The sequence below is a fragment of the Corvus hawaiiensis genome, chromosome 1 (genome assembly GCF_020740725.1).
Source record: "Corvus hawaiiensis isolate bCorHaw1 chromosome 1, bCorHaw1.pri.cur, whole genome shotgun sequence".
Taxonomy (NCBI): domain Eukaryota; kingdom Metazoa; phylum Chordata; class Aves; order Passeriformes; family Corvidae; genus Corvus; species Corvus hawaiiensis.
Genome location: NC_063213.1, coordinates 93,054,283 through 93,081,920, shown reverse-complemented (window position 1 = coordinate 93,081,920; position 27,638 = coordinate 93,054,283). Strand labels below are relative to the sequence as shown.

Below are 27,638 nucleotides of genomic sequence, written 5' to 3'. Positions count from 1 at the left end.
TTGGGCAAAATATAACCCGAATAACAAAGTGCCGCTTACTGGGGAGATCAGAGTTAAGTTATCATAAACTTCTACTACTCGAAAATCTCCCCACAGCAGGACTGACAGCTCTCGCTCCCCATCTCCGGGATGGGGCTCAGCCCGCCCGCCGCCGCCGGGGCAGCGCCGGCATGGGGGGACACACTCCTGCTGCCCTTCCCTTGCCATTTCACCGGGAAAGGGCGACGGAGGCTTAGACAAGGAAAAAAAAATCCAATCAGTGGAAAGCCTCAGCTTCCGGAGACAACGGCAGTGTAACGGGCGAGTCTCTGGAGCAGCTACTGACAGGCAAAACGCTCTAATGCGGCACCGAAGTACCTCCGAGGCGGCTCCGAGGTGGCCTCAACACGCCTGTCGCCCCCTGCCCGAAGGAACCAAGGCACCCAGCGGGGCCCGGGACCGACGAGAGCCGAGGCCAACATGGCGGACGACTGTGAGGGGACCAGCGGCCGCTCCCAGCCCCGCCTCCCGCGACGGAGCGCGCAGGCGCAACGCGAAGGCGCCCGGAGAAGCCGCGGGGCGGGGCTTTCTGCCAAGCAGACCACGCCCACTTCTGGGAAATCCAGCCGGCCGGGGCCGCGCCGGGGGGGCGGAGCCGGAGCAAGGACCGCGCGGTGATTGGGCGCGGCGGGAGGCAGGGCGGGGCCATGCGGAGACAGGGGGCGGTGATTGGCTGTGCGGACACAGGGGGCGGGGCGTCGCTGGGTGCCGCCTGTCAGTGAGCGGGAGCCGCCGAGAGGCCTGAGGGGCCGCGCCGGGCTGTGCCGGGCGAGCTGAACAGAACTGGACCGGGCTGGACCGGGCTGAGCCCAGCCGAGCCGTGCCGGAGCGGTAGGTGCGGGCCTGGCCACCGCCGCGGAGGCGGGATCCGGGTCCGAGGGGCGGCGTTCGGTCCGGGAGCCGCGGGACATATCTGCCCGGTAGGGCCTGGCGGAGCTTCCGCGGCTGCCGGCGGGAGCAGCGTGTGAGGAGCCCCGGCCCGGCCGGGGGGCTCCGAGCAGCTGACGGGTTCTCCGGGCCCCGCCGCAGCCGCTCCCGCCGCAGCGCTGTGTGTGTGTGCTCGGAGCGTGGATGGCACTGCGCTGCCCGGCGCCTTCTCGAGTCTGCGGCTCCCGGTGCTCCGAGCTCCCGGTGCCCTGGGCTACCCGATTCTCTGATCTCCTGGTGCCCCAGGCTCCTCAGTTCCCTGAGTTCCCCGCTTCCCCGGGGTCCCGGTGCAGGGACTTCGCCGATCCCTGGCCCTGGAGAGGTGAGAATGAGGCAGGAATGAGCGCAGCTCATCACAACACAACCGAGCCAGACCTTAATTCACCTGAACCACCCGGTCCTTTTCCCTCTGAGCGTCTCTTTGACACAACTAAATGCCTAATTCTCTTTTTTTTTTTTTTTTTTTTTTTCTTTTTCTGGCAAAAGGTTAAAGTGTTTCTTTGCTGATTAATAAGTTGCTGCTGTGGTTGATCTCAGATGCTTCCTGTCAGCTTTAACTGGTTACATTAGAAACATGTGTTGAGTGCTCTGCACATGTACGACGCAGCAGTCTGAAACCAGCACCTATAAACAAAGTCTGAATTTCTTTTTCGACCGGCTTTCTGAACCCTTTTATGAGTAATAACTCGCGCTTCTGTGCTGTGACATTAGTGATAAGAATAGTTGAATTGAGTGTGTCTGTAGTGAGCTGCTTTATTGCATTTTACCTCAGTTGAAATCTGTTATTGGCACGGCCACCGGATTCCTTGGGAATGAGTCACTTGCTATTAACTATTAAATTTTAACTGTATTAAGAGACTGAATCTTGTAGAGCGCTGTGAAGGAGCATAACAAACAAACATAACTGAAAACCTAAAGGGTTTGTGGGACCTGATCCAACATCACTGGTAATGAACTTAATGAGTCTGTCCTGAGTCTTCTTTCCGTGTTAAACGGGAGGGGGTAGAGCTGAGTTGTTGTACCAGAGATGAGGTGCTGAATTATTATTATAATTGCCAAGAGGATGGAGGCAAAGTGACCATAACTCTTCAGCTTTCCTTCTGTGACTTTTGAACTTTGCTGGCAAGTGTCAGATGTGTTGGTGGAGAGAGAGGGATCAAGGTCTGGAGGACAGGAAGATTTCCAGGTTCTGAGATGAGCAGCTGACTGGGAGTAAAAGAGCCCTGAGTTAGGAAAGGGTCTGGACATACTGGGAGAGGGAGATCTGGATGCATGGAGGGACCAGGAGGAGGGACAGACACGTGGGAATTGAGTCTGTAGGAGACTGGGCTTTGCTGATCACGGTTTAGTGACATCAGGGCCCCGAAGAACATGGACCTTGTCTTGCCTAAAGGCAGTTCTGTTCCACAGTTCATGTGGGAGTTTGTCTCATGAGAATCTGCTCAGGCTGGCCAGTTAGAAATCATCCCAATCAGTTCATATTTTGACTTTATAGCATGGCATCATCACAACTGAATTTGCAGGACCAATCATAAACTAAGATCATATAGAACTGCTTCTGTCTATGCTAAATTTAACTAAACTTTTGGGTTGATTTTTCCTGGCATCCCAGCCTTACTGCTTCCCCATAGATTTACATGGATTTTATAAATGATTGAAATGTAAAGCTGCAAAGCAGTGTAAAGTAACAACTGGTGACAGTCTGGCTCCACCTGCTTGGGCAGAATTGATTTTCAGGTGTGTTTGTGGTGGTTGGTGGAAATTGTCCCTTTAGGTGCTTTACTGTATCACTTAGTTGTAGTTTAGGAACTAACTTCACAAGTGGGTTGTCAAAGCCAGGATGTTGTTAAGCAGTGGCCTGAGAGCTGTGTGAGAACAGCTGGGAAGCAAATCCTTATCAGGCTGAAGTTTGTTCTGATTATTTCTGTTCTCTGTGTTTACAAAGTGGTTGGGATAAACTAGCCATTCTTCGAGGGAATGAGCTTGTGGTGGTGTTTGTAAGCTCTGGGCAAATGGTGGTGTTCATATCTTTGTTCAGCAACATGAAAAGAATTGTTCAGGGGTGAGCTGTGCTCAGGCTGTCCTCAAGGAATTGAGGATAAATTTTGGGTGCTTTTAGAAATCTGCTGATAGTTAAACCCAGTCAAATATTTCTCTGCAGATTTTGTAACCAAACTATTGCAATATCTTAATGTCTGACAACTAAAAAAAACAGTTGAGGCTCATTATCCTGATGTTTACAGTAAGCAACACCAGTGGCTGAAACAGGATTTGGGAGTATTTACTATCAAACCACTTTAAAGAACATGTTTACATACTGACTATCGTTTGTAACATAACGTGCTCATACATAGGGCTGATAGTGAAGTGCTTCAAACAGGGAGTTTGTGGTGCTTTGGGGAGAAGGTTTTTAGCTTCCCCTGGTGCTCCTCAGATAAATCTGTGGATACCATGAGAGGGACCAGAGGGGATTGTGCAGGAGTCCTGGAATGGCTGGATGGGTCACAGTGGTTATCGAAGGGGAGGTGAAGGCTGAGAGCTCCCTGGAATAGCAACTGCTGCTCTGACTCACCAGGATTTTAATCAGTCAGGCATTCTATTTATTTTCACTTTGGGGCTCTTAGATACACAAGGGAAGTGTCTTTTTTTCCTTTCTCTTAGACAAGTTCACTTAAAGCAGCATTAAGCGTGTTTTGAGGTTGGGGGGCTGTTGAGTGCTACAACTGCTTTTTTAAAGTCTCTTCTGACACAAACTGAAACTTGTCCTGCTGACAGCTCTGAGCAGTTTAAATCTCCACCCCAGGCCTGGGCTGCAGTAACAGGCTTTAAACTGCCTCGGCCAAAAACGGAACCGTCTTAATTTCAGTTCCATCTGAAACGTGGGCAGGCAGGGGAGCCCATGAGTGGCATCCAGGCAGAGAGGAGGCAGGGATGGAGGGAAGTGGTGCCCAGGGTCTGAAAGCGTTGTACAAACGGTCATGGAATGGCTTGGGTTGGAAGGGACCTTAAAGCCCACCCAGTTTCACCTGCTGCCATGGACGGGGACACCTTCCACTATCCCAGGTTACTCCAAGCCCCATCCAACCTGGCCTTGAATCCTTCCATATATATATGTATATACACACACCTATATACATAAAGTATATTTATAAAGGATATATGAATACACACATGCCTTGGGCCCCAACCAAACCAGATTTTTAATGTGACCCATCCATGTAACAAGTATCATCTATTTTTTTTTTCCTTTGAAAGAACCTGTTTCTTGACAAGGTTTGATGGCTTTACACAAGGATTTTGCAGCTAATACTCTGTGTAGGTTCTTTTAGCTGCAGACTTGGCACTTTCTCCCATGCTCACTGACAGCTGTTAGGACTGGAAGGTCCCCAAAAGGTGTGTGGTGTTCTTCTCAGTTGACATTCCCTGCTCTAGTGATGCAGAAATTCCTGGCTCTTCCCAGCTGTTGCTTTGTTGTGGTGGTCAGCAAAGCAACATGGCTAAAAATGCTCCTTGTGTTTGATCAAGCCAGCAGCAGCTGCAAAGGCAACCTGAGTTAGTGCTCTGTGCTCAGAACTCCTCTCCATAAGGAAGTGGGAAACCTCACTGAAACAACATTTTTTTTTTCTTCTTCTTTCCTTTCAAACTAAATGTCAGTGTGAAACTGCTGCTGAATGGGTACACTCAGATGAGGAGAAGAAATCTCCATTCGGTGAAGTCGACTTAGGAAGTCTTATGCATATTTTAAAGCTCTTTCCCAAGTCTTTTTTGACCAAATCTATGGGCTGGTGCGCAAAGCATTCAGTGAAATTCTCCCAAAAGCCATTGTCCAGGGGGATTGGGGCCAGGCTCACTAAGCAGGATCCCATATTATGGTGTTCAGTGCTGAAAAGATGTTTGCATGGCTCTTGTCCAGCTCTGAGTTCCTTCCACAACGATTTCATGAAACACAGAAATGCTCTTTTAAGGCCCCTGCTCCAAACATTTTCCAGTTGAGATGGAAGAGCTGAAGAGGAGCCTGTTTAGAGAAGGGGGGAGGTGGTTTTAAAAGAGCAGAAAGCATGTGATTATCTCTTACGTTAATAATGTTTGAGTATCTCATTAATTTTGACTCCCTACAAGTCTCAGGTGACCTTATCCAGTACTTTACTTTCTCCCACACATTATGTGAGGGAGGAGTTGCCATCAGAGTGGTGCCTTCACAGCGCAACTGAGACTGTTTGGCTTTCATTCTGTAAAAACACACTTTCTGTTTTACAGGAGTGGGAACTAACATTAGTTAACCCAAGGTGAGTAAACCCTTAGTGAAGATAAGGAGCAAACAAGCTTTAGGCTGCTATCAAAAGCCCGTTGTGGGTTAGGAGTACAGTATCCACTCTTATCTCCTGCATCATTACCTGACTTCCCCTTTCTGCCTTGAAAATAACGAGCCCATCACATGTCCACAGAAGGAAGAAAGTCAGGGATATTGAAAGCGAGAATTACAGCTGTATCTAAGTGACCTGGCTGAGGGAGAGGAGATTTTGAAAACCAGAGAAGCAGTTCTGGGTAGGACACAACCACCCTCCAGCTCAGGAGCGTGAAGCTCCCCGTGTCGCACGTCTGTGCCTTGTGTCTGTACAGGAAGCTGTGCTCATCCTGGAGCACGTAAACAGGCAGGGCAACCGCAGCTCCAGAGCATCTCATGTGGGTAAATCCTGCTCTTAGTGGGCTTCCTGTGCATCCTCAGGGACCCATTTGCTGCTCCCCAGGCTCCCTTTTATCTGGAGTTCCCTGGGAAGGGCTGTGTGTGGGGTCTGGGCAGAGACCGAGTGCCTGTGTCCGAATTAGTGGGACTCAGGAGCACTTTGTCTCTCTCTTTGCCCCCTCCACGTGCACAGAGATGAGTCAGGCCTGTTCAGTTCTGAATCACAGAATCACTGAGGTTGGAAAAGACCTCCATGGTTATTCAGTCCAACCCTCAACCAAATCCCACCTAAGCCATACCATGAAGTGCCATGTCTGCTTGTTTTTTGAACGCCTCCGGGGATGGGTGGGCCCTGGGCATCCCATTCCAATGCCTGACCAGCTTTTCAGTGAAGAAATTTCCCCAATATCCAACTTGAACCTCCCCTGACACAACTTGAGGCCGTTTCCTCTTGTCCTGTCTCTTGTTCCCCAAGAGCAGAGCCCAACCCTCAACTGGCTTCAACCTCCTGTCAGGAAGCTGTAGAGGGCAATAAAAGTCCCCCTGAGCCTCCTTTTCTCCAGGCAGGAGTTACGCTTCAAAAACTATTTAAAATTTCTGATTGCTTATTTTTAATCACAACTTCTGCCCAGCGTGCTTTGCTGTACACACCACAAAAATAGTTGGTGTTTGACTTTTCCAAGGACTCAACATTGTGCAGCAGCAGTTAAACCAGGCTGGACTTGCAGGTTCTGGTCTTGCACAGCCCCACAGACCTGAGTCACACATTAAACTGGCTGAGCTCTGCCCGGGTCGAGGCCGTTGCTCACAATTGCTGCCTCGGTCTCTTTGAGTCTGCAAGTGAAGTAGAGCTTTGTTGACTTTAATCTCAGTTATGTTTCCTTGTTATTCTTTGCCATTTCAGAGGGCAACAAGGACTTGCAGTTTTGTTTCTCCCCTTTCTCTGTTCTCCTTTGACTCAGCCTAGGAGGGACTTGTAGAATCCTGTGTTTTTTGGCGATGGGAATTGGTTTGCGCCGGAGGACCTTGAAGGTGAGGGGAGGGCAAGGAGAGACAGTTAATGCAAGTCAGGAGAGAGTGAGGATAAAAATAGCTCTGAACTTGTCAGTTTGGTCACTGGTGGCTGGGTTAGTCATCTGGCAGGCTCTGCTCCTGCTGCTCCAAGGGATTATTTTACAGCATTGAGAATTGACATAATTTCTGTAGAGGAGAGGGAGCGGGACGGCCGTAATGAGTGGGATACTGTCATCAGCACTTCTTTTGCACAGCAGCTGTTCTCTGTTTGGCCACTGAATGTGGTCATTGTTGACTTTCCTTGTATACCTGCCAGGTTGTTAGGTGACTCACTGCACCCAGGTTCATGCACTTGGCTCCCAAATGCCTCCCTTTTCCTTGGTGGTCCTTCAGGCATGGAGCACCCACTCATTTTGTCATTTTCCTGATTCATCTCTGTTGCCAGGAGCCTGTTGGAGTAAATGTCCTGTTTGCCCCAGGCAGCTGCTCAAGGTGGGGAAAAAAGGAAAGGAAAAAGGAAAGGAAAAAGGAAAGGGAAAGGAAAAAAGAAAAAAAAAAAAAAAAGAAGAAGAAAGATTTGTGCAGATTGAAGCTGATGAGCCTCGAGGTGTGCTCCTGTAGTGGTGCTGATATCTCAGTTTTCTTGGCCTCTGTTAAAATGTCCCTCCTTGTCCTATCCTGGGTTTGTGGTATTTAATGCCTGTATATGATGCCCAAGGTTTCTGAACTTCCATGGGTTGTTTAGGGTGGAAATGTCCATTTTAAGGTTTTATACTTGTGCTTTGGGAGGACTGGTACAAGGGAGGGATCTCTGCACTTAAGGGGCAACAGAGCATATTCTGGTTTATAAGGAAACAACTGGTTTAACCTCTCCAGAATCCAAGGTGAGGGGATCAGGGGCTAAGCCAAAGCTGCATTCCCCAGAGGCTGGTGCTGTAGGGAACTCCTCACTCTCCATATTGCTGATTTTCACCCCTGGGTATCCCCATCCTGTCCCTCAGTGCTTTGCTTCCATGCTGGTTTATGCTTCTCCCTTTCCATCCCTGGCTCCCTTCCACCTTCCCCTGTGCTGCCAATTGGCCAAGGTTTGGCCTGTGCTGGGACTTGTTTGGAGCTCCATTTGTGTTCCTGGTCAGCTCACAGCCTGTGCTGATCCCCTCCCCAGCTGCCCGGCAGAGGGATCTGTTCCAGCACCGTCACTGTCCTCTATCCAACACCAACTTCCATGAATCCTGCACTCTGTAAGAGCTCTGCTTCTGATAGGCTTGAGCAAGGGTTGCAGAAGTTGTTGGTGATGTAGAAGAAGGAAGGGAACACCAAGGATGGTCAGGTTGGCTGTCGAGCCTGGCTTCACTGGGGGAGAATGAGGAATGGCTTTGAGGATGACTGAGCTTAGGGAAAAAGGGAATTAGCTGAGTTTATGGCCATTCATGTGGTGTGAGAGCACAGTATAATTCCCCCCAGGTGCACTCTAGGAGAAGAACTTTCATGTCTTCCCTTTTTTCCTTTTTTCGGGGATGAATATTCTTCCTGTTTAGTGATATGGGAGTTCCTTCTTCTCTTTTGTTTCACGGTTTGTCTTGAAGTGAAGGGAATATACCAAGAATTAAATTTCTCTGAAACCCATGTAGTTGCATATTTTCAGTCATGAGAATGTTGAATATTCAGATCTTCAGTGGTCCAAGTCAGAAATGGAGGACTGGCACTCCAGGGCTTTTCTCCAGCTCAGAACTTGGGCAGGACCTTGATTTAGTTTAAATTATTTATTAATCTGATATCTTCAGGAGCCTCCTGTTTCTCGTGAACTTGAAGCTGCTTCTGTCTGTGAAGTATTTTGACAAGTGTTTTGTTTTTCTGTTCTTGCTCAGTGTCTCTGTGAACCTGGGAAATGGCAGTGATGGGAATTGCATGCCAAGGAGCTCCTGATCCAGCCGTCAAGCACAAGAAGGAGCTCACGGCTGCTGAGGGGTTGAAAGAGACAGTGAGTGAAAAGCAGAGCAGTGTTTGCAAAGTAGAAGATTCAAAGAAGGTCATCTTTCACAGTCAGTGGAAAATCCTGAATGATGTAATCACCAAAGGAACAGCAAAAGAAGAAACAGAAGGAGGCTGTGCATCAATTTCTATTATTGCCCAAGCAGAATGTGAGTAGCTGTGCTTCATTGAGAAAAAGGAATGTGTAAGGAGGGATAAGATTTCACTCCCTCGGCGCTCCTGGAGAGCTGAGACCACATCTATTTGTAATCCCAAGTGGGGTGGAGCTGATGACACATCCCAGGCTCTATTTAGGAAGCTCATGAAATCTCCTAATAATGTGGCAGCATCCACTGAATAAAGCATAAATAACAGACCAGCATGAGGCCCGTGCACCTCGACCAGATCTGTGTCCTGTGGGTCACCTGTTCTTGGCTGACTTCTGAAAGGTGTTTAAAAGAGGGGATAAAGAGGAGGAAACTAAAGCAAAGCTGTCATCTGGGAAAGAGCTGGGGGATCAGGAGATAGCTGGGAAGCCTCCTAATTGTGGGGGAGGAAGAATGTAGTGTGGGTGGTGTGACATGACTGTGCAGTGATTGTCTGGATCACTCATTTAGCACAGTGGTAGAGCTGTTTAAGACCAGTTGTTACTGGGAGAGACTTTGCCTGGCTTAAGACAAGTGATGATCCTGTTTTCTTTCACACAGGTGAAAACAGTCAGGAGTTCAGCCCCACTTTATCAGAGAGATCCTTTATTGCCCACAGTAAACGTTACAGGTGAGAGACCTCTTAACACAAACACCCCTCTTCACTGTTGTGTCTGCTGACTTGTCCTTGTTCCAAATCACTCCGGCTCTCTGCACTTAAAATATTTTTCCAAAAGCACTCCTGTTGGAATTAGCTCTTCAGTCTGAGGCCTGGTAAGAATGTGTCTTCCCCAAAATATCTTCCTGTTAGGAAAAAGTACAAGTTTAGGCACAAACCACCTGAAACACCTTGCATTGTGTTATTGTCAAAGCCCTTGTAGCCTTCTGCCTCTGTTTCTGGATGGTCAAAGTTCTTTTGAAATGGGCTTTTTTAAGGTTCGTAGGCTTGAAGTAGAAGGATCCAAGGAGAATTTTTCAGTCTTTTTTAACTGAACTGTGCTGCTGGTTTTGAAACTGTTACACCATCTGCTGAAAAGCTGTGTGAAACTTGGGCTGCTGCTAGAAGGAGTCTTCAGAAAAGGGAACAGCTTAATTTCTTGGAAGGGTAAAAGGGGGTGAGAGAACCTTTGCTTAGTGACAGCATCAGCAACAGAAGTTGTGAACACAGAGATGCTGGAAGTGGTAAAAGGGACAGTGACACTTGTGATGGACAAGTGGAGGCCTGGGAATTGCTTTTCTGGAGTGCCCTGAGAGTGAGCTGTTTGTTCTTCATGAAGAATATCTTGGTGTTGAGGCACATACTGGAGCTTTCTGAGGCACATACTGGAGCACTGGAGCCCCATCAGGCAGCCCCAGCACCCTGAAATGGGTGACTGGGGTACAGAATTAGGTGCTGCCTGTTTCCTGGTGGCTTCAGACACCTTGTGGGGTGTGTGGTTTGACACTCTCCAGTGGCTTTATGATGTTGTCCCATGAAGCATCTGAAGAAGTGCAAAGTGCCCCATTTCTGAGGGGTTTTATGTGGGTTCTGGGGTTTTCTGGGATGCACACCAGCTGTGTGTTCAGGCTCAAGGCACTGTGCTGATGCCACCAACCAGACCTCTACTTATGGCATCTTTTGGCACTAAAACGTCAGGAAAAGATGGAGAGAGCAGTGCTGGCTGTGCCCTGCATCAGTGATCAGGAGAGGCAGAGAAATGTCTCAGAACTGTTCTGAGTCAACGGAACAGTCAAATTGCTTCATCTGAAGGTCAAAAATCCTGTTTTCTCTTAGAGCTTAATTTAAAAAATCTAACTGCTATGGTTGGTATTGAATGATAGAATCACAGAATGTTTGGGTTGAGAGGAACCTTAGAGACCATTGCTTTCTGACCCTGAGGCAAATATCCCTCTTTGAGTGTTCATCTCTCTGTGCAGACCCCAGCTGGAGTGTTGTGTATATCTGTGCATTCCTAGAAATCATGTTGTAGTATTGAGCTTTACAAGCCAGCACATTTTGGCTTTTGGAATCTGTTTTATTTGAGTGCACCTAGACATCCCTTTTCTCTGTGCAAAGCTCTTTTCCTTCAAAGTAGAGCAGCTGTTGATATTATGAACGCATTTATTACTTTCAATAATTTTTTAAACTAGACTGCATTTATTCATCATCTCTGTGTTCACTAGAAATCACCCACAAACTGTCTCAGAACAGCCTGGAGAGATGCAGTGCTTTTCCCTCTGCTTTGCTATGTTCAAAAAAGAGACATACAAGAGTGCTGGAGAGGAACTTGGACAAAGGAGCTGGAGTGACAGGACAAGGGACAGGGAATGGCTTCCCACTGCCAGAGGGCAGGGCTGGATGGGATATTGGGAAGGAATTCTTCCCTGGGAGGGTGGAGAGGCCCTGGCACAGGGTGCCCAGAGCAGCTGGGGCTGCCCCTGGATCCCTGGCAGTGTCCCAGGCCAGGCTGGATGGGGCTCGGAGCCACCTGGGACAGTGGGAGGTGTCCCTGCCATGGCAGGGGGTGGCAGTGGATGGGCTTTGAGGCCCCTTCCAACAACCCCCAACAACCATTCGGTGACTGCATGTTCCAGTCTCTTTGTTCTTCCAGAACTTGTAAACCCTGGGACACTTTAATGTTTCGCTTCCCCCACACGCCACCATTTCTTTTATACAATGCCAGAGGTGCTGCTGTGCCTGGACCTTGGACTTGCCCCCATTAGAAGGCAAGAAGTTGTGTTTTAGTTCTTTGTTCTTTGACTCTCAGGAGGCAGAGTTGCCAGTTCTCTTTCTGTGGGTCGGAGGTGTCACCTGAGCTGTGCTTCCCCTGTCACATCTCAGAGCCCTGCTGTGTTCTGGTTTCCAGCAGCCGCTCGGACAGTCTCGATCAGATCCCCAACAATGTGGCCCATGCCACGGAGGGGAGGATGGCACCCACCTGGAGAGGGAGGCACCGAGGCAGGGCCAAGAAGAAACGGCACAAGAAAAGATCCAAGCTGAAAGGACAGCCTGTGGCTGCTGGCAGGAGAAGTCCAAGAACTCCAGAACAGGAGAGCTGCACCCCAATTCCCGTCCAGGTGAGAATCTTCGACCTTCCTTTTGTACTGTCCCTGCAAACTCCTAACAGCTCTTGGGTGAATTTTGGGTGTCTGTACTGAGGTTCCTGCTCAGCTCTTTGGTTTTGTTTTTAGGAGGATGAATCACACCAAAGTACTCTTTATAGAAACAGTTTTTGGGTTCCTGAATTTAACAAGGACTTGGGCTATGATCCACTGTCTTTTGAGAAGCCTGACAGAGTTTTGTCCACGGGCAAACTCCATTCCCCAAGGAGCCAATACAAAACTGAACTGCACAAGCTGATCAGCCCTATTCAGTGCCTTAATCATGTTTGGAAACAGAGGGACACTGTTCCCCAGCCTGAGACTCTCCATCCTTTTCCCTATAACATCCTTCCCCCCCATTTCCCACATGTGGACAATCCTCTCCATGCCATGAAATGGAATGCTCTGGACACATACTTCCATGGTGACCTCAACTATCAAGACAGTCGCTTATCTGGCCTAAACCTAGAATACAATTTCACCAAATGCATCAACCAGTCTGTGCAAACCAGTTCAGACAAGCTTTCTGTGGAAGAATATTTGGTAGATGCCTTGAAGGGGAGCGTGAGTTTTGGTGAACCACAAAATTTAGCCAGCCTGGCCAAAACGTGGAGAGGAGGTGGGCTGGAGCCGAAGGAACAATTCCATGAAGCGAGTGAAAATGAAGGCGTGCTGCTGAACGAGGTGATCTGAGCCACACTCTGGGGTGGTGGGAGGCAGAGTTTCTCCTGGGCTTTGGGAGAGGGATAATCTGCATCCATGTGCTTACTTCTATAACTGCAGTTTCTCAATGGTTCTGGATCTGGTTGAAGCTGCCAGATAACGATGCTGAGTTGTTTTCGGCAGGGATTAAAGCCCTGTCTGTCTCAGACTGCCGGCTCCATGCTGTGCTCAGTCACCAGACACGCAGGCTCAGAGACAGAGCAGTGGTTCTGTGCTTAGTCAGTCTTCAGCCATGTCCTCTGTTTGCTGGGGAAGAGCCTAATCCATTCAGCCAGGCTGCAATATTTATTGGCTCTGGATGAGCTGGACTGTGACAGAAACCAGGGCTGGGTAGAAGGGGAGGTGCAGGAGGCCAGTCTGTGCCTCTGCTGGGACCAGCAGCTCCTGCAGCGTCCCTTGCCAAGCACAGGGCCTGGACACAGAAATGCATTTAAATTCTAGAGACATGATTCACTTCTTCTGAATTCAATTCTCTCTCAACACCTTCAAGTCCTCCTGGAGGACTTCCCTGGAATCAGTGTGACCCTGTCAGTATGGTCTGTGGAATTCAGGGTGTCCCTTACCTGCCTGAACGTGTTCACGCTGACACCTAAGGCACAGTCTCCATCTACTGACTGCAGAAAAGCTTTAACATAGTGCCTGCATTTAGTCATGGGAGTCTTGGTTTGTTGTAGGATTTAGCTTTGTAGTTATGTCCTGCATGAGAAGGGAGGAACACAGAGCTCCAAAGCCATCCAAATCGTAGTGGCCTTTCTTTACAAAGGTGGGGTGCACTCGTTTAGATCCAATAGAGCCCACAGAAATCAAATAGGTTGATCCTGTATGGTTTCATCTCAAGCCTGTGAGAGAAGTAATCTTGGACTGGGATTTCTAGAGGTGTGCTGTCCTTGTGCTGCTTCTGGGAATGCTGATCTCTGTCTGTGCAGCTCAACATTTAAGTGTCTCTTTCCTTGCTTCATCTTGTTTTCTATTTGGACTTCCAGAAGCTGAAGCCGGTGGATTACGAGTACCGAGAAGAGGTTCACTGGACCAAGTGCCATGGTTCCTTGGGCATTGGCTCTTTTGGGGAAGTGTACAAGATAGAGGACAAGCAGACAGGATTTCAGTGTGCTGCCAAGAAGGTAATTCTGTGTGAGAGAAGGCGGGTCCTGGCACAGGAAAGCACATGGAGAGAGAACTTCTCCCAGGTCCTCCTAAGGACCTTGTACAGTCATGGTGAAGTGCTGCTGTTGTGTCCAAGGGAAAACTTCAGGCTGATGGCAGAGAGAGAAGCAGATGGAGGACCTCTATGTGCACAGAGGTCAAGTTCAGCAGCCAGAAATAAGTTCATTTGGCTTTAAAGTGTGCTGAAAGGGATCCTGGGTGCTGAGGCAAGAGTAGAGATTTCTGAATGATTGTGAGTGACTGCAGGGGAGCAACAGCTGTGTGGGGTTGTCTGTTATCTAACTATTCTTATCTCAAGCCATGTCTGGTGTAAATGGTTACATGGCAGGTATTTATTTCCCTGTTGAAAAAGGAATAGAGTAGGAAAAACCCAAGGCAGTCAGTAGGCTCTGAAAACAGCTTTCATCTCCTCAGTGTCATCTGCAGTGCTGGCACATTGTTCTGAGGTGATGCTGTTCCAGATGCAGCAAAGGATGTGTGTTTTTCCAGGAGCTGGCACTATAATCTATGGTACTCCAGGATGTGCCGTTGTCACACCATGTAGGAAGTGTGTGGAATATAACCTGGATCAGGGTATTGGTTTGTAGGCTGCCATGGGGGCCTCAGGGATGCAGACAGAAGGATAATGCAAGGAGAGGAGGAAAATGTAAACTGTTTTATTTGAACTTACACTTGAATAGTTTCATCACCCTCGTGAACTGATGTTTCTCACATTCCTCCACTAGAAAACTTCAACAAGCATGTGGGAAGTGTTTTTCTTGAGTACAAAAATATTATGTGCCCAAAGAACCGTAACTTGCATTTTTCAGTTTAAAATGTCCATTTTCCCCCATTTACACAGGGCTCAGCTTGCTGTGCTCCCTGTGGAAAGATGTAAGTGGCAAGACAAACCAGTGTGTGTATTTCTTTAACCATTTCAGTTGTCAGCTATAGAAACAAACATCTCTCAAGCACGTAGGAAATTACTTCCTATTCTGCATCCTCACAGTTCAGGTGTGAAATTTAGTGGTGACACAACCAGCCTGTTTCCTGTCAGTGTGCAGCTATTTAAATGTATTATCCATGTGGCAAATCCACAGTCTTGGGAGAAATAGCTGTTCCTTGTGGGGTGTATTTTCAGGAAGGAGGATGGTTGTGCTGAAAAGGGAAACATGAAAGTAGGAGAAGCTGAAGTCTTTCAAAATGTCATTTCCCCCCCAATTACTGAAGGATAAATGATGCTTCTTTATATCAGAAATGCATCTTCTTAGCTCACACTCTGAAAGCAGAGAGTTCTAACATGCAAGTTGGACACTTCTCTATGATCTATTTAATTTTCCATGAGTAACTGTCCCCAGTTCCTGCTGCCTGCCTGTGAGAGGAGGGCACTAGTTCGCCTTCTTTCACCAGACCTGGTGTTGGAAGTACCTGCTCTCCAAATTGAGATGAAAGAAAGCCAGCTATAGCTGGATTGCTGACAGTGAAGAAACATGATGCATCTTTTTCCCACCAGAATCTTCATGACTCATGTTTTCCTTCTGGACTTCGGCAAATTCTTGTTTTATTTAGTTTGGCTGAACTTAGTGAATAAAGTTTTTCTTTAACCATTTTCAGGATGAACACCACCTAAAAATTTGGTGACCATGCAGATCACTGCTTGTGGACATATTTTGTATTCCCTCCTGCTTTGGGGAAGTTGAATTTTTGCCAAGTTTTACACCATCCCTGGGGGTTTTTTTCTCCTCTTTTATAAAAGCAGAATGTTCAGTTGTCAGAATTTTCTTTTGACTGAGACAGAAATTACCTTCCTCCTGAAGGGTAGCAGTCCTCAGCTCTAATCTGGAGTTATTGCAAGCTGGCATCTTTTGTGATAAATCTTCACTTTCCTTAGACATTGAGGATTTATCACCCCGAGTGTTCCCACTTCTTGCTGCACTCACTGAGTTCTGTTAAGGAAGGTCACAGAATCAAGTTTGGAAAAGACCTCCAAGACCATCAAGCCCAATTAACCCATCCTTGTGCCTCTGCTGTCACACAGCCACCAGAGAGGGCCAGTTGTGTCAGGCTCCATCCCAGGAATTGCTCAGTGCCTCCCTGTTTCCGTAGGTGCAGGTGGAACACTTCCGTGCCGAGGAGCTGACGACGTGCGCGGCCGTGACGAGCCCCAGCGTGGTCCCCCTGTACGGCGCCGTCAAGGAGGGCCCCTGGGTGACCATCTTCATGAAGCTGATGGAGGGTAAGGAGGGGACAGCACCGTGGAAGCACCACTGGCACTGTCCAGTGCACGTTGACCTCCTCTTCCTCCTGCCCCAATCTGAATCTGTTAGTTCCTCGATGCATCCAGAATGTTCCTGGTGTGAATTCCCGAGTGGGTGGGGATGGTTGTGTGTAATCCCTGCAATAGGCTTGCTGTGGGGGGAATAATTCCCAGTCCTGCCTCACTCCAGTTCAAGGTGTCTCTTTTTCCCAGTAAAACACAGCTGGGGCTGGTTTGTGCTTCCTGTTGATTTGCAGGGCACCACGTGGAGCACATGCCCTGGAAGAGGCGGTACTGTCTAAGCAGACCTAGATGATTCCATTGCCTGGTGCTCTTTTTCTGGCCAGAACCATGGGAAACAGGCTGTGAAGAATGAGCTGGTGGTCAGTTACACCTAGAAATGCCTGTTCTGGTCACAGAGCAGTTGCTTTTGCGCCAAAGCAACACTGTTAAACTGACACTCAGCAAAAAGCCTTATTAACAAGGCCTGGTTTTGTGGGTAGCAAAAACTCTGGGAATAAACAAAAGGAACAGAGCCATGTGTGGAAGATAAGTGCTGTCAGACCTGGAAAATCTCATTTTTTCAATGGAAACAACCAGGAATGCTGATGATGCTGGGGAGAATTTAAAGATAAACTAACATGGACTCCCTGGATTCCTTTCTAGGTGGCTCATTAGGGCAGCTCATTAAACAGAGTGGCTGCCTGCCAGAGGACAGAGCCCTCAGCTACCTGGGCCAGGTGTTAGAGGGTCTGGAGTATCTTCATGCTCAAAACATTCTCCATGGAGATGTCAAAGGTAGGAAAGTGCTTGAAGTACCTTCTTTCCTTTTTCTTAGAAGAGGCAAACTGCTTGGAGATTAAATTATGGGATTACTTACTAAAGTTATGGGATCTACTTACTAGATTTCCAGATCTGTGTTTGAAATTAGAGTTTCCCTTGGTTCTAGACTGCTGGGAATATCATATTTGTCACCTCCTCCTGTCACCCCGTGGGTCTGGCAGGCTGTTTGCCCAGGCTGCCCCACCACTGGGCTACAAGAATCTCCAGGGCAGGTAATTGGTGGTTTATAAACAGAGATAATTACAGCTCTGTATTTGCTTAAGCCAGTGACACTCCTCAGGAGAAATAAACCCTTTGGGCTTAAAAAACTGTCATTCTGTGTGCTTTTGACTGTTTTTCCCATCTCCTAATCCAGAGGTACTAATGGAACCCTTCTCGTTGGCAGCGGAGAACGTGCTGCTGTCGGACGATGGGAGCAGGGCCCTCCTGTGTGACTTTGGCCACTCTGCTCACCTGCACCCGGACGGGCTGGGAAAGTGCTTGGTCACAGGTGAGGCTTTGCTGCTGGTCTTCTGAAGAATTGCCCTTCTGACTCATTCTTTCTCTTGAACATTTACATGTGGCTGATTTGCAAGCAACTGCATTTTCCAGGCTGAGCATTGCTCAGGGTGTCTGGTTTATTGGTATTACTGTGAGGCATCCCATTGGCAGCCAAAATGACCCTAAATTTGGGGGGTGATGGTCCTTATCTCCCAGGCTAGAAGGGGTTTTGTAAGATTATGTCAGCATGCTGCATTCAGTGTTTTGTCCCTGCAAGAAACCACACCGAAACTTTAAAATCCTATTCTGACTTGTTGTGTAACCTCACTAAATAGTGGGGAAGAGTTCTGACCTCCACTAAAGCAAAATTCCTTTTTTTTGACAATTAAACTTAACAGTGCTTCTTCATGCAGCTGTTGAAAGAGAAGGGTACGTTTTCTAGCATCAGGCTCAAGTTTTGCCTCCCAGATTTGCTTGAAAGGGAAGTTTAATCCCTGTTCTAAGGGATGGGTCTGAGAGGGAACGGCTTCTAAAAGCACACAGTGCTACTTTTTGGGTTAAGGTAGAGCCCCTCCACCATGGAGAAAAACTGGGAGAGCTCAGATTGTTCAGCCTGGAGAAGAGAAGGCTCAGAGGAGACCTCAGAGCCCCTTCCAGTGCCTAAAGGGGCTCCAAGAGAGCTGGAGAGGGACTTTGGACAAGGGATGGAGGGACAGGACACAGGGAATGGCTTCCCACTGCCAGGGAAGATGGGATACTGGGAAGAAATTCCTCCCTATGAGGGTGGGGAGGCCCTGGCACAGGGTGCCCAGAGCAGCTGGGGCTGCCCCTGGATCCCTGGAAGTGTCCAAGGCCAGGTTGGACATTGGGGCTTGGAGCAGCCTGGGACAGTGGGAGGTGTCCCTGCCATGGCAGGGGTAGCACTGGGTGGTTTAAGGTCCCTCCCAACGCAACCCAACCCAAACCAACCCATTCCATTCTATGAAGGTGACAGGTCTCTCACTTCAGCTGAAAAGAGAGGGATTCTGCCTTAGGCCTCTCACCAGTGGCATTGGAGCACTTCTCTTGCCTGCATGCAGTGATTCTTCTCCTGGACGGTTTTAGGGAACTACGTGCCTGGCACAGAAACCCACATGGCCCCGGAGGTGGTGATGGGGAAGCGCTGTGACTCCAAGGTGGACGTGTGGAGCAGCTGCTGCATGATGCTGCACATGCTCAACGGCTGCCACCCCTGGACCCAGTACTACAACCACCCCCTCTGCCTGAAGGTGAGTGACCCAGCCTCTCTGCAGTGCCAGGCAGGTGAGCTGCCAGAGCTTGTTATTCCTGGTCAGGGAGCGCTCGCCTCGGGATGGATGGCTGGGAGCCAGCTGGGCATCTGACAGGATGCCAGCCTTGCTTTGGGAGCTGAGCATTCCTTGTGCCTGCTCTGCTTGGGCTGTTCTTCTGTACCCTGCTCATGACTTGGGTGTGACTTTTGAGCCATTCAGCTGTAATAAAATTACTGTTCAGGTCTCACTTAATGCTTTCATTTCAGTTGGAAATGCTCTCGGGGTGGGAAGAACCTTCCTGAAATCAAATGAAGCCTCTCTGGTCTAGCCCCTTTCACTTCCTGTTTGTTACACAGATCGCTAAAGAGCCGCCTCCTCTGAGGGAAATTCCACCTTCCTGCAACCCTCTCACTGCTGAGATTATTAAGCTGGGGCTGGAGAAGGAGCCTCTCCACAGGGCATCTGCGTCAGAGCTCAAAACTAAGACCAGTGTGGCCCTTGAGGAAGGTAATGTCCTGGTGTAACTAAACCTTCGTATTCCCACTGGGAGAGTTGCTGGTTCTGTTCCTTTGGGAAGCACCAGTCTGTTTCATTGTCCTCTATATCATTTTCACAGCATTGATGCATGTTTTGGGTTGATGGCTTTTGCCTGCAGCCGAGTGTTTGTCACCCAAATAAATTATAATTTCCTGTATGCTGTCACATGCTCTTCTTCCTTCTCTGCTGAAGGAGCTGAGCTCTCTGTGGGTTTGTTCAGGTGCTGTGCCTGAGCTCCTGTCAGCTGCACCTGGAGAGACTGGTGTGCAGCACAACTGCAAGCAGAGGTTTATTGCATCCTTAGCTGTAACTCACACTTGTGGTTCAGTCTTCCCTCTGACACCATCACTAATTTATTTCAACTTAATCCTGCTGAGTGGTTCTGTAATACAGCAAGAATTTGTGGAGGTGATCTGGTTTTATCTTTTGAAGAAACTGGGCATTTTACAGCAAATACACTTCAAAAACTCTTACAGCAAAGGAAAACTTTTACCTCTTTTATTACTTTATTTGATAATGTTTGTATTTATTTATTGTTTGTTTCCTTTGTTTTTTGTAGTGGGAGGTGTGAGAAGCCCCTGGAAAGGTGAATACAGAGAGCCCAGACATTTATCTTTGAACAAAGAAAACAGTGCACAGACATCCCTGTCCCCCACAGTGAGCCCAGTTTCTGAGACTGGTTCTGGCCCAAAACTGTCAGTCAAAGTTTCCTGTGCCAGCCCAGTCCTACCACCCCCATCTCTGGAGCAAAGAGAGGAGGTTGAGGGAACCCACTGGAATGAGGGCAAGGAGTTACCTGAGACCTGTGATCCCCCTCCTCTCTCCTCAACTCCTCTGCCCCTGAAGAGCTGCAGCCACGTGGAAAGAGCCACAACCATTTCAGAGCAAGAACTTCAGCAGCTGGAAATTGGTGAGCACTGGGCTGGGGGAGGAATTCAGCTTTTTTTTTTTTTTTTTTTGCTTGAAAGCAGGATAAAAATACAGCTGCTTTCTCTTGGCCTGTTGACAGTTATTTTTGGGTTTTCAGCTTGGATGTCATTTTGCTCATAGTTCCTTTCTCATTACCCAAATTGCTCAACCTTCCTTTAAACAACCAAAACTAATAGTTCTTAACCAATTAAATGTGCCACAAAGGTAGTGAACAGAACTTCCTTCCTCCTGAACAGGAGGGAACCTTCTGAGAGAGGTGCAGGAACGTCTTAGAAAACAGCTTGTTTCAGACTTGTGCTTATTTGCACTGTATAAACAGTGTCAGAATTCCAACTTCATCTGGAATTTTGGGTTCAAACATCATTTTTTTAAAAAAATTGAGGCAAGCCAGGATAAAAATAAAGGGATGACACATGTCAAGCAAAGCAGTACAGTTAAAATCAGCCTGCAACTGTTTTGTTCTGGGCATTGGAAAATCTACAGCCACCAGCCAAGGAATCTGCTTACCAACAGCAATCCAGAGTTTGAAAACCAGCAGTAAATCCAGTGTGGAAATCAGTGATTTGTCCAGTTCCTTTGCCTCAGTATAACTCTACATCTCACTCTTTTTTTCTCCCATATTTTCTAGTCTTTTTAAGTGAATGGAAAGCTTCAAGTTAAGAAGAAAGCGGTTTCAATTGCAACTGTCAGGAAACTGAGGAATGAGGAATTTTAGGGGTTGCTGGTGTGCAGCTTCTTTCTCAAATGGCTTTGAGTCTCAGCAGCATTGTAAGAGCTGGTTATATATGGGATATCTGGATATTATCAGGAATATTTGCAGTATTTGTAAGTCCTTGTATCCAGATAAGGGATTACAAGCATCCAGATACTGGTGGGAGCTGAGTACATGAGTTTGACCTTTCCCTGATAACGTGGATGGATCTAGAGTGACATCTCACAGGAGACATACGGGCAAGAGCTGGGAAATTCTGGGTGCTATTTTGCATGTTGTTGCACAATCCAGCTCCTCTTGGCTCAGTTTCCCCGTGTCACAGTGCTGGCTGTGGCCTCTTCATGGCAGAGTTGTGTGTTGGGTTTTGCTGGCACCAATATGAATGTTCATTAAATATTGCTGAAGAAGCTTTGGGTGTTAATTGCAGAGCTGTGATTAGAGCAGGGAGGCGTGGAAGGAAACACTGGAAATGTCTCCCTTCTCTTCCTTTTGCTGCAGAACTGTTTCTGAACAGCCTTTCCCAGCCTTACTCTCTGGAAGAACAAGAGCAAATGCTTTCGTGCCTCAGCATCGACAGCCCCTTTGTGTCAGATGCCAGTGAGAAGGTGAGTGGGGATGGATGGAGGTGACTGGCTGACCCCCTCTGGAAAACTGGGAGCTGTGACCAACGGAAATCTGGAGTTTCTCACCTTTGCTGCTGCTTTTTGACACCCAGTTTGCTGGGGAGCACCTTGGGAAGAAAGCTTAGCTCATGCCCACTGCAGTGTTGAGGGCTGTAGCTGTGCTTTGGTTTGCTTTGGATCCTTTCCTCCAGAGGCTCTCCTGTGCTGTATCCTCCCCGGAAGTTTCAAGTGTGTGGATATGGAAAATCTCAGCAGCCTCAACTCTGTCTGTGCAGGAGAAGAGAGCTGGGGAGGCAGTGATGAAGGCAGAAGCTGCACCAAGCAGCTGAGCAGGGTCTTCCTGGCCATGGCCACCAGTGGGAAGTTTAGGGAAAGACCAGGAGAATAGGACAGGAAAACAGATACCCAAATCTTGGATATTCATTCCCAGCCTATGGATCTATTCTCCATGGACTTATTTTAACCCATTGATACTAATGAATACATAGTCCTAGTTATTAAAATGCCAATTTTAATTAAATTGGTTTGCTCTCTCTGGTGTTCTGAAGGTAGGGAATACCAGTGAGGAACACGGAATAAGCCCTGTTGGACCAGGGAAGGACAAAAGCCCTTCAATCACATTTTTCAAAGACATCGAGTCCCAAATTTGTGCAGCCTGGCATCTGCAGGAGTCAGTTCTGATTGGGAGCAGCTTTGTGTCCTATTTTTGTCTCTCTTTTCAGTCTTCCAGTGCTTTGTGAGGAGGACTGAGGGAGTTCTGCGCAGCTCAGCTGTTGACACACACGGTGTGCAGCGTGGGCTCTGACTCTGCTTAGTTTTCCCCACTAACACCTACCCCATACATTTAACTTGACTTTTGGCTGGTACAGACCACTGTGCTGATGCTGTGAGGTTGACTGGGACAGACCCTTCCCAACACTGCAGCAGCACAGGGTCTGTGGTTGGTTTTGTACAGTTAATTGTTTTTCCTGTGTGTTTCTAATGTCAGTAAGTGACAAATATTTTAACTCAGGCTTAATTCTCCTGCCAATTGATACAACTCCTCTTTTCTCACCCAACTTTTCAGCTCATTATTGATTTAACTGTTGAGAATATCTGATAATGTCTGCACACTGGTGCACTGCTATCCATTCCCTTTCCCAGATGGCACAGAAATGTTGACTAAGGCCCAGCCTTAAATCCCTCTGGATTTCCACCTTTTTCCTCCTGACCTTGTTTTAATGCTCATCTCCTGCCAGCTCATTTTCTTTCGGAGCCTCAGACAAACTTGTGCTTACTCCTGCAGAACTCCATGAAGGCTTCTCACAGCTTGAGGGACACCATGAGCTCTGGGATCCATTCCTGGAACAGCCAGGCAGACGGGCAGAGCTGCAGCTGGAACAACCTGCTGAGCCGCAGCCGGCACACGGACACTCCCAGCTACTTCAACGGTGGGTCTGCATTTCCACACTTGGGATAAATGGCCAGGAATCATTTTCTCACCATCTAGAGGGGCTGGATATGGAGTTTTTGAGCTCCTTTTATCCTTCAGCTGCTGTGCCAGCACAGACTGGGCCTCCTCACAACCCCTAAAGATGGCTTGTGAGGAGGCCCAGTCTTCCACAGATGGGTGGAAGGCACTGGGTCTGTACAGTAAAATCCAGGGAAGTTCCTGAACACACAGACCCTGTGTTCCCTCCTTCATGCAGCTTCTATGTGCAAGTAGTGTTTTATAACCACAAACATCTACCCAGAATTTTGAGGGCATATTGTGCAAATTAATCCATCACTTCAGCTGCTTTCTTGCTAAATGCAGCTCTGCTCTGTGAGTCATTGCTGTCTGCAGCAAGCTCCATGCTCAGCAAAAGACCTACATAAATTAAATCCTTAATGACAAAGAGTTTTTCCCCATGTGTGTGCCTTGTCAGTCAGTTTTGCTGTGGACTGCGAGGTCCTTGTGGCTCAGCAGAAGTTAAAGAATCTCTTGTGCATTCCAGGAGTGAAAATCCAGATCCAGTTGCTAAGTGGAGAAAATTTGCACATCAGGGATTTCCACAGGACAAAGGTGGGAGACATTGCCACAGGGATAAGCAGCCAGGTGAGACACAGAAGGGGAGTTCAGTGCATCATTTCAGGAACAATTTCTTCCCTTCTGCAGCCTCATAACCCCTGAATGCCAGGGAGACCCAGGAGTTGTTCAGGGATCCTTAGGACACCTTTAGAAGCAGAAGCTCAGTGCTGCTGTTGTGAGTGTGGTCCCAGAGGATGTTTTCTGAATCACAGACTCATTAGGGTTGGAAAAGACCTCCAAAATATGAAGTCCAACCTTTGACCAATCCCACCATGCCCACTAAACCATATTTCCAAGTGCCACATCTACTCATTGTTTGAACCTTTTCAGGGATGGTGATTCCACCACTGCCCTGGGCAGCCTGTTCCAATGCTTGTCCACTCTTGCAGTGAAGAAATTTTCCCTAATATCCAGCCTAAACCTAGTATCAAACCTGAATTGTAAGCCAGTGCCAGTTGTCAGAGTGACCACAGGGATCTGTATCTTAGAAAGCACCTGTGCTGCAGCTTAAAAAATCCTTCTTGTCAATTATAAACTCTTCCCCTTCTCCCTAAAGAATCACTATATGGCTTTTTCACCATGAACAGTAGCATCAGCTCAGGGAAAGGAGCTGTGCTTGGCTGGGGTGCTTCCAACTTGTTCTGTTGGAGATGCTAGCACACTCCTGTGAACCTCTCTGTGAGCTGCTTTGGCTGTTCCTGAAAGAAACTCTGGAGTGTCTGTGGGACTGTGACTCATCTGAGTGTAAAATGGGATCGTCTCTAAAAGATGTTGCACCAGGCCAGAAAATGTTCCAGTGGTGTTGGTTCTCTCTGGATTTTGTTCTTGTGAGGATCGCAAAGCAGAATACCTGGAGAGGAGCTCACGTGGACAGCTCAGGACCCCCCAGCCATGGCCCAGAGCTCAGGGAGGCACTTTGGCAGCAGGGTGGGCACTGCCCAGTCCAACTGGGAGGTATTTCCCTGTGAGAGGAGTTCAGGATGTTCCTGCCAAGCACGAGCCCCTCCCTGGGAGCTGTTCTTGTGTTGGGCGGAGGGGTGTGATGGAGGGGTGTGATGTTCTGGAGGAGACTCTCAGTGCCACTCAGCTCTGTGTGTTCTGCTCCGCAGATCCCCGTCCCTGCCTTCAGCCTGGTGACCAAGGAGGGGCAGCCCGTGCACTACGACATGGAGGTGCCTGACTCTGGCATCGAGCTCCAGTGCACCCTGGCCCCCGACTGCAGTGTCAGCTGGGCCTGGCGCGTCAAGCACGGCCAGCTGGAGAACAGGCCCTGAAGCCCTGCCTGTGCTGGAGGTTTGCACCTTGTGCAGAGAAGGAATTGCAAAAGCTTCTGACCTCCCCTGCCATGGAGCACCAAGTGCAGTGGCTGCTGTTTGTGCTGCAGCAGGATCACAGCTCACTGCCCTCGGGCCTCACTTCTGTTGGCTGTTCTGATCCACTTCCAAGACATGTCCTGAGCTTAGACATTCCCCAGGACAGTGGGAATTACTTGTTTTGGGTGTGTTAGAGCTTGAGAATGGTAGGTGGAAATTCCTTGCTTTTCAGAGGAAGGAGGTTGTGCTTTTCAGGAGAGCAGGGGGATTGGGTGAGAGCTCTTGCTCTTGCTCCGAGGTGAGGTCGGTCGTTGCTGGGCTTGCCCAGAGGAGGAGGTTGGGTGCCCTCAGTGCAGCTGGGGTTGCTTGTGCTGAGGGGAGCTGGCTGACTTCCTTCCAGCTGGAGGAAAAACCATTTCTGTAGGCTCTGGGGAGCATCATTTCCACCTCAAGCCTTTTGCATGGGGAGAATCAACAGCAGTCACTGGCTGGTTCTTGGTTTCACCTCCCACCCTTTCCCGCAGTCGCTTCCTTCTTGAATCAGAAAAGAGCTTTGTTCCCAGAAAGAGCTTTGCTTGCAGCTCCTACCTGCAGGTCTCAGAGGAGCTGGTGTTCTCTCTGGTGTCCCTGGCAGGCAGGGCAGGAGGAGGGTACAGAATTCCTTGGTGGGAGGGTGGAGGGGTTGTTCCTCCATCCTGTTCCCACCTCTGGTGTGGGACTTCAGGTGCACTGTCCCATCCTTGGAGGAGTGAGGGACAGCAGCTGTGTCAGCTGTGACAGGGCTGAATTTTGTTGCAGAGTTTATAAAAATCTCCCTCCCAGCTCCCAATCCAGCCCAGTGCCCCAGTTCTGTGAGCTCAGCCTGGCCTCATGAGGCTTCCCACTCCTCCTCTCACTTCAAACTGGGTTCACTGAGTGGGATGGGCAGCTGAGCCCAGAATGCCTTAAGTTTTGAACTGTTTTTTTACTGATTTGTGAATGTTTGGAACATACTGAAACCTCACAGGTCAAGTTCAGGTGGGCGGGTGTCATTGGCCCTTCTCCATCCCAGAACAGATCCCGAGGGAGCTGTGAGCTCTGAGTGTGCTTGTTCAGGGCTGATCCAAGGCCTGGCACACCTGAAATCACAGTCCCTCCCTGTGGCTCTGTGGCTGCCTCTCAGCAGGGGCTCTGCATCCAGCCTGGGCAGAGAAACAGCTCCCAAAAGCCAAGGTGGGCTCTGCCAGATCCGTGCTGGGCTGGGAGACACAGCAGGGCAGGAATGCTGGCAGTCTTCCCATGGGAAGTTCACTTAGTAAAGAGCTGGGAAAAGCTGAACTCCTTTTTTGAGGAGCAGCACTCCTTAAACAGTGGATGCTCTTTCCCTTTGGTCTCCCAGAACAGGGGCTGGTTTTGCTCCACTAGACAGTGACATCCCTGATCAGAAAACTCAAGTTGTGATGTAATAAAAAAGTGGAACTCAGGAAGAAAAATGAAACCTGTCACCACTCTGGGTATAGTTTTTATAGCACTTTCTGTTCTAAAGCACTTAATACATTGTCCAAGATAGGCACCTAATTATATCTGCAATGCCACATTCAGGGGCTTTTTAGTAAATAATAAACACATTATGCAAATGTCTTCCAGGAGGGAGTGGGGAAAGTGTAGGTTGGCTCGATTTCTTTTTTCAGATGCTATAAACTACTAAGAGTTTAAGCTCTGGAGCAGGAGGGATACAAGGGCCTCTTCCAGGGCTCCCAGGAACTCCCAAGCACACATTCAGTGCATGCCTGGCTCCCTTCCTGAGCTTCCTCTGAGGGGCAGGAGGAAAACTCTTGGTTGTTTCTGTGAGTCTGAGGTGATGTGTCAATCCCAAAGCACCGTGGGTTCCATCCCAAAGGCTGCACCTTGTGCCTCTGTCGCCTGGGGGATGCTCCAATGTCCTGGTATCCAGTTCCATGCCTTGGCATTGGGACTGAGCCCTGGAGCAGCAGGGAGGGAGCAGCAGGACTGTCTGCAGGACTCCTGGGCTCTGCATCTGCAGCATTAACCTGAACTCAGGCCACCTGCACAAGGGCAGCGAACCCTCCCTGGCCCGGGATGTCCTCGCAGGGCCTATGGAGATGTCCATGGAGATGTTCATGTTCCCTGAGTCCATGGATGTCCATGTTCTCTGGTACCCTCACAGCAGCATTAGCCAGGATCCACCCTCTTTGTTTTGTCCAAAGCCTTCAGTCCTGTTTTGCTGCCACCATGAGTGCCCAAGTGAGGCTGCAGGTTCCCAGCCCACAAGCCTTGGCCGTGTCACTGCCCTCAGGCTGGGATGTGGTGTCACAGTCCCTGCCTGGGGACAGACACCTCGGCAGCCCCACAAACCACTGGTGCCTTCCCAGTCCCTGAGCTGGGGTTCTCCTCTGGGACGGTCTCCAGGCTGTGCTGCCAGCCAGCCTGAGCTCTCCCTGGCTTGCTCCTGCTGCCAGGACAGTTTCCTCTTCCCTTGGCTTGTCACTTTGCTGTGACAGGCACAAACAACCCGGCTTCCAGATGAAGGCAATACTGACAGCAGAAAGTCGGGGAAGATTTGCATTATCCTAGTTCAAATTTGGCTGGAACTGTCAGGTTTCATAACGAGTGTTTAGGACAGAACCCCAGCTCAGGGTGGAGAGGACAAGTAGGAGTGATAAACACAGATGGCTCTTGTGTGCAGCTCCTTCCGGAAGTCTGGAAAAATCCCTGTTGGTGAGGTGAGATGGAGCTGAGGATCTCTTGGGGATGGGCAGTGGGGGAAGGTGCTGGAAGGAGGAGCTTGTATGGAATGAATGACACTTTATAAAACTGTGATTTCTTGAAGTTAATGTTTTTGACCTGCATTTTCACAGGGAAAAAAAATAAAGCTAAAAAAAAAAAAGATCATT

At 48.7% G+C, this 27,638-nt stretch overlaps 1 protein-coding gene across 4 annotated transcripts; it reads left to right on the top strand.

Moving 5' to 3' along the window:
* The first annotated feature begins 755 nt into the window (after positions 1-755).
* Positions 756-27,638, top strand: MAP3K14 (mitogen-activated protein kinase kinase kinase 14). Of its 4 annotated transcripts, none has more exons than XM_048314011.1 (16): positions 756-870; positions 8,533-8,805; positions 9,343-9,412; positions 11,631-11,838; positions 11,953-12,546; positions 13,569-13,706; positions 15,835-15,964; positions 16,652-16,783; positions 17,214-17,318; positions 18,413-18,576; positions 18,936-19,086; positions 19,676-20,026; positions 21,257-21,363; positions 22,667-22,811; positions 23,358-23,458; positions 24,541-27,638. In XM_048314011.1, exons 2-16 carry the CDS (start codon positions 8,553-8,555, stop codon positions 24,703-24,705), a joined length of 2,814 nt encoding a protein of 937 aa, XP_048169968.1. In that variant the 5' UTR covers positions 756-870; positions 8,533-8,552; the 3' UTR covers positions 24,706-27,638. The 4 variants fall into 4 exon arrangements, with proteins under 4 accessions (XP_048169968.1, XP_048169957.1, XP_048169966.1 ...); XM_048314000.1 differs by having other exon boundaries at positions 11,628-11,838; XM_048314009.1 differs by having other exon boundaries at positions 756-874; positions 11,628-11,838.